General features: G+C 39.4%; 1 protein-coding gene across 2 annotated transcripts in view; it reads left to right on the top strand.

Moving 5' to 3' along the window:
- prmt3 (protein arginine methyltransferase 3) overlaps positions 1–14,008 on the top strand; it is a 50,092-nt gene that overhangs the window by 31,689 nt on the left and 4,395 nt on the right. The window contains exons 12-15 of one of the 2 annotated variants that reach the window (XR_007138415.1): positions 3,256–3,443; positions 4,041–4,127; positions 7,112–7,440; positions 8,145–8,195. Coding sequence is in view for 1 of the 2 variants with exons in the window: in XM_027152251.2 (XP_027008052.2) it covers positions 3,256–3,443; positions 4,041–4,127; positions 8,145–8,195; positions 9,718–9,805 (414 nt within the window). In the remaining variant the exon portion in view is untranslated. Of the gene's footprint in view, positions 1–3,255; positions 3,444–4,040; positions 4,128–7,111; positions 7,441–8,144; positions 8,196–9,717; positions 9,806–14,008 lie in introns of those variants that run through there. The other variant, XM_027152251.2, reaches the window with a different exon arrangement.

Here is a 14,008-nt window from a genome sequence, read left to right as displayed (position 1 = left end):
TTCGGCCCAGCCTGCCCTTCTGATCGACGTTATTCTCTCTAACCCTGACCACAGTTCTTACTCCTGTGGACATTATTCCTTTTTTCAGTTTCCCATACCGACACTTTTTACTTCCCTTGATTCCAGGTTCTTAGTATTTTATTCCCTTGTATGTATTTCTGTATTCTATACCTAGTGTGCTTTTCTGTTAGGGGGCCAAGCACTGAAGCTGTTTCAGAACACTGTTTGTTTCTGGTTCGTTCTGTCAGAGCCCATAGAAGCGTTTGATAAAAATGTGTGAAATTTGGTCCACTGACTCTGAAGAGTCTAAAGAACATTCACCAAATTTTGGCTTACTGCTGAAAACACTCTAGCGCCATTGTTGGGTCAATTTTGATAGTACATTTGTAGTCATAATTTTTTAACCGTGTGCCCAAAATATAAAATCTGGCCATAATTGGACTTGGATTTGGTCAAACACCAAATATTTTGATTGATGCTCCTTTTACAATTTATGTGCAATCAACATTAAATTCAGCCATGTTTCCCCGCAACGAGCCGACAAATCTAACAGAGGAGACACCAAACAGGATGTGAGGCTCATCATCTAACTGCCATTGTTTCTGCTTCTCGTGTGTATTCATTTTGTTTACTAGATTTGTCTCACATCATTTACCAAAAAAGAACCGAGTGCTGGTTCAGAGCTAGTGCTGGTGCTGGTTCAAAGTTGGTTCCACTGGTGATCCTTCTAAGAACCGGTTTGCCTTTCCATCGGTTAGAGAGCAGTCACAGAGCCGAGTCTGACGTCACAGTATACGTGTCACGTTACACAGCAACGTTAGCGCAGCAGCGGCAAACAGAACATCAACATCAGCAATGGCGGATGTTACTTTACTGTTAATGCTCATGGCTTTGTGAACCTACATTAACATCCAAACGCAGCGAATCCAACGTGTACGTGCAGCTCCATGTAATCTGTATAAACGGAGGTTGTAATGGAGAAAGTACATAACATTATTTTAGCATTAACACAGAAAAAAGTTAGCCTTAGCATGTAGCTACCTACTATCATGTGTACTTACATCATTGCTACCTACTATCATGTGATAACTGATCATATTGTGGTAAAGTAAAAGTGTATTAAACATTAGTAAACTTAAGGTACATTATCTAACAGTAGCCCCGCCCACAGCCCCTGACGTAAGCGGGTTCTTTAGTCTAGACCAGCAATGTTTTGGTGCTACTTAAGAACCACTTTTCCTGGTTCAGAGCCGGTGCTTTGGCTGCCTCGGTGGAAAAGGGGCAATTTTGAGACTTAAGGTCTCCACCATAGGCCAGTGATGGCACTCTGCTGCTTATTATCTTCTCTTCTAGATCTTTCTAGATCTTTTTTCCTGCAATTGCTTTCAGCAACAGTTCTAGCAGGTCTGTAAATGTACGGCTCCCTGAGTGTGGGTGTTTGGCCCCAAATAAATGTGTCGCGCTAATTGAATTGTTTCCACTATTTTTTTTCCTTTTTTGTTCCTCTTCCTTCATCAGACTCTGACACTATTATGTTTTATTTATGAATTTTGTTTTAGCACACAAGTAAATTACACATATCGATACTTTACTACTAATTTAGATCTAAAGTTCAGTTTCTGTTTTGGGATCATGAGAGAGAGAGAAACACAGACACTGCTGATCTGAACAGAAATAATAATCACCTGTAGGTTGGAGGACGGTGTCAATGCAGCAACATACGCAGACGCAGGTTAAATAAGGGTAGAGTAGGTGATGAAGGTGGAGATGGGATAGAGGTAGGGAGGGATGGGGAGGAATAAACACACGTGGAAGAAGAATAAAAGCCTTTCTCTTTTTTGTTCCTTCTTTCCTTTCTCTTTTACTGCTCTCCTTTTATAGTATTAAACCCCCTCCTTCAAATCTCATCTTTAACCTCTCTCTCTCTCTCTCTCTCTCTCTCTCTCTCTCTCTCTCTCTCTCTCTCTCTCTTTTTCCATCCTTCCTCCATGATGAAGGCACTTTCCGCTGTGCACCTCTTCATGGCCGAGCATGAGGTGATAAACGGGCTGTGAGCACCGGCTCGAGAAGGACAATGATGTCAAAGCGATGAATCTTTGGAATACGTCCTCTCTCTTTCCCGCTCTCTCTCTATCTCTCTCTCACTTGCACACTTGCAGTGGGACGTCCCGTTACCTGCTCAGCATTTCCACGTCACAGAAGTGTGTGTGTGATGTAGTTATATTCCTTCGAGTGATGAGAGAGGGGAAAAAACTAACAGAGAGCCATGTTTGTATTGTTCACATTATACCCCAGATCTTTGTGTAGAAAACGCCGTGAGCCGTTAAAACCCGTCAGCTCTATCTTCTCTGAGAGACACATGACCGATTCATTTATATATCCTGACTGCTTTCTAACGCATCCGCTGTTAATTCTTTATTCAACCGACGTGTATTTATGCAACCGCACCGTTTTTCCTCTTATAACATCATAATTGCCTTATTAAAAATGTCTCACTGATGTGCAGGTTTTATTTTACATTTGGACCCACTTCATTAATTCACTAGAATCACATTGTATTCATTTTTTTATCTAAGATCATTTTGTTACTTTTGTTTTTTTTATACGTTTTTCCCAAGCCGTGTTTTTTATTTGCAAACCAGTCTGCAGCTGCAGTGTGTCAGCAGTTACGTGATGGTTATAATCTGAGCGAATGTAGAGAGAGAGAGAGAAAGAAAAAGAGAGAGACCTCAGCCTTCATTAGTAAATCTACCATTAGCATGTAGCATACGTAGCTTCCGCAGCAGGAACGGCGTTTAGCTCTAAGCGCTATTCTTATGACCATAAAACGCATTAAAACTGATGAATGTACACCAAGCATTTACGACCAGCTTAATTCAGCTTTCGTCTAGCCAGAAGCTGTTTTTTTTTTCTTTTTTTATACGTTATGAAATATTTACCATCTTTAGAAACACAGAAGAAACTTCTGTCCTCAATGCTAAACCCTCTGTTGAGTGTTCTTAATGAATATTTTTAATGTTGAAGGCTCTTCCCCAGACCTCAAGGAAGATATGTGAATGATACTAGAGGTTATTTTATCGTTCAAGCGTTCAGACGGATTCCTGACTGTTGAGTAGCTGTCTGTATTACCCAGAATGCACTGCAGTTAAAGGCTGAAAGTTACACACGTAACGTTCAGATGATGGTGAAATGAAATAATCGTTCCCAAAACATTCCATATAACTCCTGTTGTTTCTTCTGCCTTGTGCTTCTCAGTTTATCCGGACCTATGCACCATTAGCCTAGCAGCTGTGAGCGACTCTGAGAAACACCGCGATCGTATCGCGTACTGGGACGACGTGTACGGCTTTAAGATGTCCTGCATGAAGAAGGCAGTGATTCCCGAAGCCGTGGTCGAGGTTTTGAACCCCGAAACGGTCATCTCAGAGTCCACTGTTATTCAGGTACACCGGCTACAAACGCTCATTCTTTCAGTAATTTGTTAATTTCTTCATGCAGACTGGAATTCAGTGCATTTTTATGTTTAGCATTAAAATTAATATCTAAATACCTGTGTTCGTAACTGTACACGGGGGATGCGGAAAGAGGGAAAGGGATTAAATCCAATGAATATTAAGAATTTTTAAACAGTTATGGCATTGATTACATTCCTTTTTATACGTTTTACATCACGTACTATTACTGTCCGCTATCTAAAAATCGATCCCGATCGACGACTTCAAATGCGTTACATTCCACACTAAAAAACTTTTCCGACATTGCTCAAAGGTCACTTGGTCTCTTTAGTGAATGTGGAATTACAGCAGTAAATACTAAATGTGTCAGACGGTTGAAATTATTATTATTAACACACACGACACCCCCCAGGGGTAAGTAGGGGTGCCAATAACTCATCTTAAACACACACATTATAGGACCTATGATTAGATGTCATTCAATGTTAAATTGTGTGTGTGTGTGTGTGTGTGTGTGTGTGTGTGTGTGTGTGTGTGTGTGTGTGTGTGTGTGTGTGTGTGCGCGCGTGTGTGTGTTTTCCCCAGACATTGGACTGTAATGCTGTCACTCTCTCTGAGCTGGAGTTTAGTGCTGATTTTACCCTGAAGATAACAGCTAACTCGTACTGCACCGTGAGTAACTTACAAACACACAGTGATCAAGGTTGTCAAGAGTGAAGATTAATTAAGGGAAGAGGAGATGGATGAGGCCTTTGATTGGCTGAGATGGGTCAGGTGACACCTGAATGATTGATAGATGACCCCAGTCCTACCCACTCTGCCAGGTGTCTGAGGTGAATCACTTCACAGTTACTTTATAAACTAAACTTTTGTGGGTGTTTGTGCATGTACATGTGCATTAAAGAGACTAATTTTTCTTTTCGTTCCCATTCCGGTGCAGTCACGCATCCGCATCTGTAACAAGCTGGTCTCAGTTTTATAGATTAATCAATACACTGTTATCTCTTTCCCCACTTTTGCAGTCTTACACCAGATGAAACAGAGTTTGTAAACATTTTTTGAATGTTTCTTTGTGTTAAAAGAAACTATTGGACTAAATAGCTGATGATAACCAACGTTTTACTTGGAATTTATACACGAACCAAAACCGGACATAGGTTTTAAATACAGACTGTCCAATATACTGCCATTATACCGTATTTCAAAGAAGAAACGACTGTAAAAAAATATGTGCACATGTGCAGAACTTTTCCACTCAGAACCCCAGTACCAGAACCAGTCTAGTATTCTGTAAATGTGTTTTCTGTGTTTCCTGTAAAGGCTCAGATAGATAGATATTCAGCATAATTTGGTACAGTTTCAAGTAGCAATAAATGAGACCCAATAACGACCCCTTTTTAAAAAAAAAAAAAAGAAAGAAAAGACTAGAAAAAAAAACCCTCCTCTGATGATGGAGCGCCTGCTTTTATTCTTTCACCGACACTCCATTCATCACATCAGGCTGCCTAACCTTGCATTAAATGAACAGCACAGCAGCGCTCGCGCCGACCGAAGACAAATAACACTCGCCGTGCTCCGGAGTGTCGGTCAACGGGAAGCGGTGCTCTCACACACGCACACACTCACGCGCGGACACACACGTGCACACACACGCGCGCACACATATACACACACGCACACATACACACACGAACACACATACACACATGCGCACACACACATACACACGCACACATACACACACACGCACACACACTTCGCAATGTGAGAGACACTTCTCTTATGGGACCATTTATACGGATCATAATAATAAACACTGGGTTTTCATTAACCAAACGCGCGCAAGGGGGGGGGGGTGAGAGAGAGCGCGAATGTGTGTGTGAGAGAGAGAGCGAGAAAGAGAGAGAGAGAGTGTGTGTGTGAAAGAGAGAGAGAGAGAGAGAGAGAGAGAGAACGTGTGAATGACAAAATAGAAGCACAAAAGGAGAAATAATGTACGGAATGCATGTAAAAACAAGAAATAAAATATATTTTATTATGCTGTAAAACGACAAATGAAAACGCGAATTTATTTGGAAGACCGAACAGAATCGGAAGCAGAAGAAAAAAGGGAAATAAAAGAGGAAACGAGTTGGGGAAGGGATAGAGACAGAGGGAGTACAAAGAAAAACAAAAAGACAAGACAATGGGTAATGCAGAGAGACAGAGGGAGAGAAAGAGAGAGACACAGAGAGAGACACAGAGAGAGAAGCGGGTACGGGGCTGTGGGGCGTGTTGGTAACCGGTCATTGTGTCCGCATTGTGTTTATTATTTGGCACGTGAATGTGCGCGCCGGTGCCAGCGCGTGTAAGTGTTCTTCCTCTCGAATTAAACCTTGTTTGTTCGCTACCAATGCGGCGGAACGTAACGGAGAGTGTGTGTGTGTGCGTGCGTATGTGTGTGCGTGCGAATATCTGTGTGTGCGTGTGTGTGTTCATGAAATGCGCACAGAGAGAGCGAGAGAGAGAGGTGAGGCCGAGCGTGACAGCTCTCACGCACAAATAAAGCCCATCAGAAGCGCATTATCCCCGTTTTCCCGCCCTCCTCTGCAGCTCGCGCCGCATAATTGTATCTGGCTGCAGCACGCGCTGCTCCGCCACGATAGCACCGGGAAAGAGCGCGATGATGAATTGCTCCCCGGTCGCCGTTAGCCATGATGATAATTATTAATTTTCCCTCCGCTTGTCGTGTTGCTCCTGGGTTGGGCACGACAGCGCGCGCTCATTGCTTATCCTGGACGTGTTGCCGCCTCTGAAGGCCGGACACTTTTAATGAGAATAAAACATAAACGCACGTGTCCTTTTTTCTTCTTCTTCTTCTCGCGCTCTTTTTCATTTCTGTGCTCTCGCGCTGTACTCTGATTCCACTGGTCTTTGTTGAGATTTATACGGACGTGACTGCCAATAATAATAATAATATATTAATAAAATAATGATGCAATAATAATATACTGATCATAATAATCATAATAATAACAATTTAATAATAATAATGATAATAAATGGGAAATGTCAAAGCTACTATGAACATCATAGCTATGTCAGAAATCATTTAAAACATGTATTGAGGTTAAATTGTTGTTGTGTGTTTTGACTAAACTATTGTCTGCCACGTAAAATCGATGTCCATTTACGACACATTTAGCAGATTGAAATAAACTACAGAAGTAAACTTTAAGCATTTATGATGTTTTGAAAACTTCCATGTATTGTTGAACCTTTTAACAATGTGTAACACATACACATATGTAACTAATCTGTGTGTATGCAAACTATGGTAAACTTGGTAATAATGGGTTAGGGTTCATTTTGACACGGGATAGATCTTGAGTATCTCAAGTATTAAAGAACCGAAGATAATTATTATTGTTCTGTTATTTCATAACAATTTCTTGTCCGAGGTCTTTGCGGCTTTGCATTTAAATAGTTTGGTATCCCAGCACTTAAAGATTCTTCAGCGAATCTCAAAAGCTGCTGCTTCTTAGCTTTAGAGGTTTCTCTCATTTAAGAGATAAACTTCATAAACACATGCACTCACAATGTCATCATTACAGGTGTGTGTGTGTGTGTGTGTGTGTGTGTGTGTGTGTGTGTGTGTGTGTGTGTGTGTGTGAGAGATCGTGTATGCCTCCTGGGACAGTTTAGATGAAAACGGGCCATATTGTTACCGCTGTTCTACCCTGGAATTTGTTTTCTCGTACTGGCACAATTACAAGGACTAAAAGAACACGTGTGTTTGCATGATGAAATGTACAGCCTCCAGCAAAGACTACTGGGACGCTCGAGCTAAAGCAGGTCACACTTTCATCCTGGGAATTTCAGCTCTTTGCAGTGCAAAGGCCTGTATATGGAAACTGCACACAGAGCAAAATTGGATAAAATGGAAAAGAATGTGCAGTTCACATACACATGTACAAAAATTATATTCTCCCACTTTCCTTGTCAGGTGTGTATGTGCGTTTGTGTGTGTGTGTAATGTTTGATGCACACATGCAGCTATTATCTACATTAATTATACTCATGAACACATACAAAACTGTAGGTATTCGTACAACATGAATGTATATTTACATATATTTGTGTAGCAGCAGAATGAAGGCACACACTGATCCTTTCCTATGAGGAAAGAGTGACTCTATCAATCTCTCTCTCACACACGCACACACACACACACACGCACACAGAGAGAGAGACAGTTGCAGTGAAGCGGAACTAATAGCTTTTAATCCTGACACAGCTGACAACACCACACACACACACACATGCATGCAGACACAAAGAACACAATCAATGAGAGGCAGAGCAGGAAGAGGAGAATAGGTGATGAGACGAATGGACTTAATCACATATTCAGAACAGAAGTATAAAAAACAAAGAAGGTGGATTTTCAATTGTAAAATTTTTTTTTGACATATTATGCACAAAATGTCATGAAAATACAATATGACGTCAACTTGGTTATTTTTTTTAGGTACAGTACTTAAAAGCAACATACAGTATTTACTTTTTTCTTTTGTGATCTCTCTCTCTCTCTCTCTCTCTCTCTCTCTCTCTCTCTCTCTATATATATATATATATATATATATATATATATATATATATATATATATATATATATATATATATATATATATATATATATCTTCCCAGGCTGTGGTGGGCTATTTTGATATTTTTTTTGACCGAGCCTGCACGAACAAGGTGAGTTTGCTTTAACAGCAAATTAATTACAATTACATTCTCATGCTTTCCTGTCACACCCGAGCTGTGTTTCTTTTCTCACACTCAGCATCCGTGCTCCTCCATCAACCACACAGAACAGAAATAAAAACAGCGTTCACAACACAGTATAGTAATCATCCATGTCGGTGTGATGTGATACATTTACCACCTTGATGTTTTTGTTAAATAACAGCACAATTTATCTTCTGTACAGCTCCATGTTTATTAATATAACCCCACAGTCTGAACCTCAGTCAGAGCTCCTGTCTGATTGTAATCTTTTTTATAAGAATTGGATATTTTTTAATTAAATTCATTATTAGTATCAGAAATAGCCTGGACCAGAATCAGTTATCAGAATCTGAAACTGTTTTTTTTATTAATATGAATCACTTTTTATCAGATTCTGAAACTGGTTTTATCAGAATCTGAATCAGTTTTTAATCACAATCTGAAACTGGTTATATCAGAATCTAAATCAGTTTTTTTTTAATCAGAATCTGAAACTGGTTTTATCAGAATCTGAACACATTTTTTTATCAAATAGTGAAACTAGTTTTTTATCAGAATTTGAATCAGTTTTTATCAGATACCGAAACTGTTGTTATCAGAATCTGAATCACTTTTTTATCAGAATCTGAATAAATGATCAGATACTAAAACTGGTTTTATCAGAATCTAAATCACTTTTTTTATTAGAATCTGAAACTGGATTTATTGGAATCTGAATCACTTTTTATCAGATACCGAAACTGTTTTTTTATCAAATACTGAAACTAGTTTTTATCAGAATTTGAATCAGTTTTTATCAGAATCGGAAACAGTTTTTATCAGATGCTGAAACTGGTTATATCAGAATCTGATTCAATTCAGTTCAAGTTTATTTGTATAGCGTTTTTTACAATAGACATTGTCTCAAAGCAGCTTTACAGAACATAAACATAGAGCAGATGGTAAACATAATTAATGATAAAGGAAATAACGAAGAATAAAAGAAATAAGAATTAACAGAACAAAAATTCTAGATTATTATTAGATATATATAGTTCACAATGTGTATGTATTTATTCCCCTATGAGCAAGTCTGAGGTGACTCAGGCAGCAGTGGCAAGGAAAAACTCCCTTAAATTGGTAAAGGAAGAAACCTTGAGAGGAACCGGACTCAAGGGGGAACCCATCCTCATATGGGTGACACTGGGGGTGTGATTGTAATATACAGTCATTTAAATGTTGTATTGGTTGTTGTATTGATTCACTTATCAGATACTGAATAAATTTTTATTGGAATTGGAATTCATTTTTATCAGAATCGGAATCAGTTTTTTTTTATCAGAATATGAATCACTTATCAGATTCTGAATCACTTTTTATTAAATTCTGAATAAATTCACATCAGCTTTTTGTTTTTAATCAGAATCTAAATTACTTTATCAGAATCTGAAACCTTATTTTTTTTTTTTTTTTTTTTTTAAGTTTAATTCATAATTCTATCTGGTTCCAGGTGATGTTCTCCACATCTCCTCAGTGCACTAAGACTCACTGGAAGCAGACAGTCTTCCTTCTGGAGAATCCAATCCCTGTACAATCAGGTTTGTTAAACAGAAACGTAATTGTTTATAACATATGCAAACACATTTACACACACATTGTAAAGTGCTCTTAAAATATATTTTCCCCGTCTCTAATCTCTTCTCTCTTTTTCGCATATTTGTCAGAATTAATGGTGTAAATCCTCAAAAAATAACAATAAAAGCAAATACGGAAACACAAAATATATATTTCATTCATTCGTTTTTCACTTGACTGTAGCACAGTAGATGCTGCATAACCTTTTTCCCTAGAATAATTTTAGTTTAAAGTTTTGCTTTTTTGTGTTTTCATTTCCATTTATTTATGTGTCTGTTTGTTTGTTTATTTATTTAACCTGTAACCATTTACTGTGACAAAATGCAATCATAGAGGAAATCAGCAGGGGGCAAATACTTTTTAATATTGAGTTTGCACAATCTGCCCTGGTGTTGCTTGCTTTGGTAATAGAGATGGGATGGATACTAAAGATGGAAAATTGAACTTAAAAAGATTCAATTCAAAAGGGCAAAAAAAGGAAAGAAAAAGCAGTTAAAAGTACTATAAAGTAGAAGCAGTACTAAAATAAAACAAATAATAATAAATAAAGTTCCAGAAAGTATAGAAGTGGGCGTGTGACAATGATTCTGATCCTCAGAGGAAGGTCTGATCAGACATCAACAGCGCCTGTATTTCGAGATCAGTCGGAAATCTGTCATTTGTTTGATACTTGTAAAAATGAATAGATTCAAGCTGAATTAAACCGAACCTAAAGAAACTAAGAAAAAGAACCACCTGCTCTGTAAATGGAAACATGGCCACAAACAAAAATATACCAGCATCACAGAGGTAAAAGACATACCTGTCACGATCGGCCGTGTTTGTCTTTTATACCAAATTCCCATCACGTTTGAGTGGATCTTGTTCTGCAGAAATACTCGACAGCTCTCGATGGGTCAAAGGCTTGGGCCACAGAATCATACACTGAATCTCATAATTTGGACATTTGACATTGAATCCTGTCTCCCTCAAGTGGTTCCCCCACACAGGTATATTAATGGATGTTAACGTTACAACACTGTGCAATTTATGCTAACCGTCACCCTAACTTATTTAACATTATACTTCGATCACGTGCTTTAAAGTGTTCTGTGTCTATAATTAGAAAATACGCTAATAACAAGCAGGTTGTAGATATTTTCATTCTGTTAGATTTACTTACTGTGTCGCTATAAAACACCACATGGCAGCCCATTTTAAAATCAACATATAACATGACATCATTTTATAATTGCTTATATTTAAGTCGCTCACATATCTAGTAGTCAATCAGATCACTCCACTTTTTAATAGCACCCTAAGTGTACTTAATACTTATTACTTTATTCCCTAGTGGTGTCTTTGGTTAGCTTTGGACATTACTTTGTACTTTGTAAAGCTTTGTTTTTTGTTCCTTTGTTTAATTAGCCTAGTGTATTCTTTTAATTAGCCAATCATATCTCTTTACTCCCATTTTTATTTTATTTGTAGCTTAGTGTAGTACTATCTGGTTTATAGTGAGTCACTTTGAGAGGAACAAGCTCGATTAAGGGGAAGTTTGTGTATTGAGAAAGGTGTGTGTGTGTATATGTGTGCGCACATGTTCCCCTCAGCCAACTGTCCTGACTGATGAGAAGCCCGTCTTATCGTAATAGGAATCGGGAAAATGTCATCTGATGTGCAGACGGATGACGTTCCACTCCCGGATTATTAACGATTTTTGGCCTGCGATAATTTTGCTCGGTCGTCCATGTTTGTTTTGACTCTGCTGTGATAACGGTGCTGGATAAAGAGGTCGTGTTGCGGTTGGATGTTGCAACGTATTCCTGGACGAAAGATAAAAGAGCCAAGCGTCATGACGGCCTTATCTTCCCAGGCTGTCGCTTTAGATTCTACAGTGAGGTAACTGAGATGTAGAACGTGATTCTCCTCACCTCATGGATGATTCGTATACATGTAAGGAAAACACAAGGCACTGGAGAGTGTAAACGTTCTCATATCAGCTGATATTTGAAACAGAAGCTTCTTTCTCACACACAGACAAACACACACTGGCAGTCAGAGGAATTGTATGGGAGGGTAGGTGGGAGAGGGAGGGAGGGAGGGAGGGAGGGAGGGAGGGGGGATGGCTGAAAGTGAAGGTTGAAGAAGAACGTGCACTCAATCACAAACTCCTCGGTTAACTTCACTTCAGTAGCTCTAGCATCCCCTCGTCTCCCATCCCACACTGTTTACACACTGATAGGGTTTTAACAGCACTAGCTGGGATATTTTTTACAGCTCTCACTAGGTCTCACACACAAACACACACACCGATCCCCATGTGAGTACACTTCACAAGAAATTTCTCAAAGTCAACCCAAAGGTGTCTCGTATCTTGCAGTTCCATTTTTCCTACAATCTCACTTTTACCTCAAGACCAAAAACTTTCGTGAGGGATGCGTCACTTCTGTTTCTCATTATTAAAGGCATCCCATTATCGCAGGTCAATGTTAGTTTGATAAGCCTGATGGTTGTTTATATCGATTTTGTGTCACACCCGCATCGATTTTCCAAATCAGCAGCCTTTTGTTTCACCAAAATAAATATCTACTTTCTTAAGTCTGTTGTTAGTGCATGTAAAAAATAAACTGTAAAACAACTTATTTTAGATATAGATAGCGCTTGCAACAGTATTTTAGTCTATAACTGGACATTTAGTACAGAACATTTGATGGGTCACAAGTGTAGATTTGACAGGAAACAATAAGTGTGTCCAAATCCCATTAAAGTGCAAAAGTCAATCATAGATCCAGTAACACTAATACACAAATGTTCAAATGGGGATTTGGTAGCTTAGTGGTGTTGGATTGCTGGTCGGGAGGTTGTGAGATCAAATCCCAGGTCCACTAAGCTGCACTTGCTGGGCCCTTGAGTAAGGCCCTTAACACTCGACTGCTCAGTTGTATAAAAAATGAGATACAAATGTAAGTCATTCGCGTTAGACATCTACCAAAATGCAATAAATTGAAAACAAAAACAAAAAATCTCTGATCGCAATCTGTAGAGAACCTTCACCATGACGGAATGGAATATCGATAATATCCACACGATATAAGTGTGAAAAGGGATAATACCCTTATATCAACTAAGTCCACTCCTCGGTGGTGGGATCATCCCTGCTGCTGTGACCCCAATAAGAAGCCATTATTAGTGAAGAATGACTCCTGAGGAGTACACTTCAGAGCTCTAATGAGAAAAGAGCCAACGTGATTTAATATACTTAACAGACGCAGACAAACATCCTGTGAGAAAATTCCCTGGCTGGAAAAAACTCACTCTTGAAGCTCAATCAGTTAAATCACCGTCATTCGTCATGCTTTGGTTTATTTGCATGGATCATTAAAACGTGAAAAGTTCTCTCCAGGGGCTCAGAGAAACCCAGACATTTATTTGGCTTGAAGAATTTCCTAGAATGCTCTGAGTTCCATTAGTGGGTTACAGGGCTTTTTTTCTCTAGTCAAACTAGAAAGCAATCAACTACTCAATTTTTTGTAGCTGTGGATTCTGTATATGAAGTTACCTGTGAGTGTGCGAGTCTGTGTGAGTGTGCGAGTCTGTGTGAGTGTGCGAGAGTCAGTGTGTGTGTATGAGTGAGTGTGTGTGTATGAGTGAGATTGTGTGTTTGAGTGAGTCAGTGAGTGTGAGAGTCTGTGTGTGTGAGTGAGTCTGTGTGTGTGAGTGAGTCTGTGTGTGTGAGTGAGTCTGTGTGTGTGAGTGAGTCTGTGTGTGTGAGTGAGTCTGTGTGTGTGAGTGAGTCTGTGTGTGTGTGAGTGAGTCTGTGTGTGTGTGAGTGAGTCTGTGTGTGTGTGTGAGTGAGTCTGTGTGTGTGTGTGAGTGAGTCTGTGTGTGTGTGTGAGTGAGTCTGTGTGTGTGTGAGTGAGTCTGTGTGTGTGTGTGAGTGAGTCTGTGTGTGTGTGTGAGTGAGTCTGTGTGCGTGTGTGAGTGAGTCTGTGTGCGTGTGTGAGTGAGTCTGTGTGCGTGTGTGAGTGAGTCTGTGTGCGTGTGTGAGTGAGTCTGTGTGAGTGAGTCTGTGTGTGTGAGTCTGTGTGAGTGAGTCTGTGTGTGTGAGTCTGTGTGAGTGAGTCTGTGTGTGAGTCTGTGTGAGTGAGTCTGTGTGAGTGAGTCTGTGTGAGTGAGTCTGTGTG

The sequence above is a fragment of the Tachysurus fulvidraco genome, chromosome 2 (genome assembly GCF_022655615.1).
Source record: "Tachysurus fulvidraco isolate hzauxx_2018 chromosome 2, HZAU_PFXX_2.0, whole genome shotgun sequence".
In the NCBI taxonomy this organism is placed as follows: Eukaryota; Metazoa; Chordata; class Actinopteri; order Siluriformes; family Bagridae; genus Tachysurus; species Tachysurus fulvidraco.
This window is presented reverse-complemented; position numbering and strand designations above follow the sequence as displayed.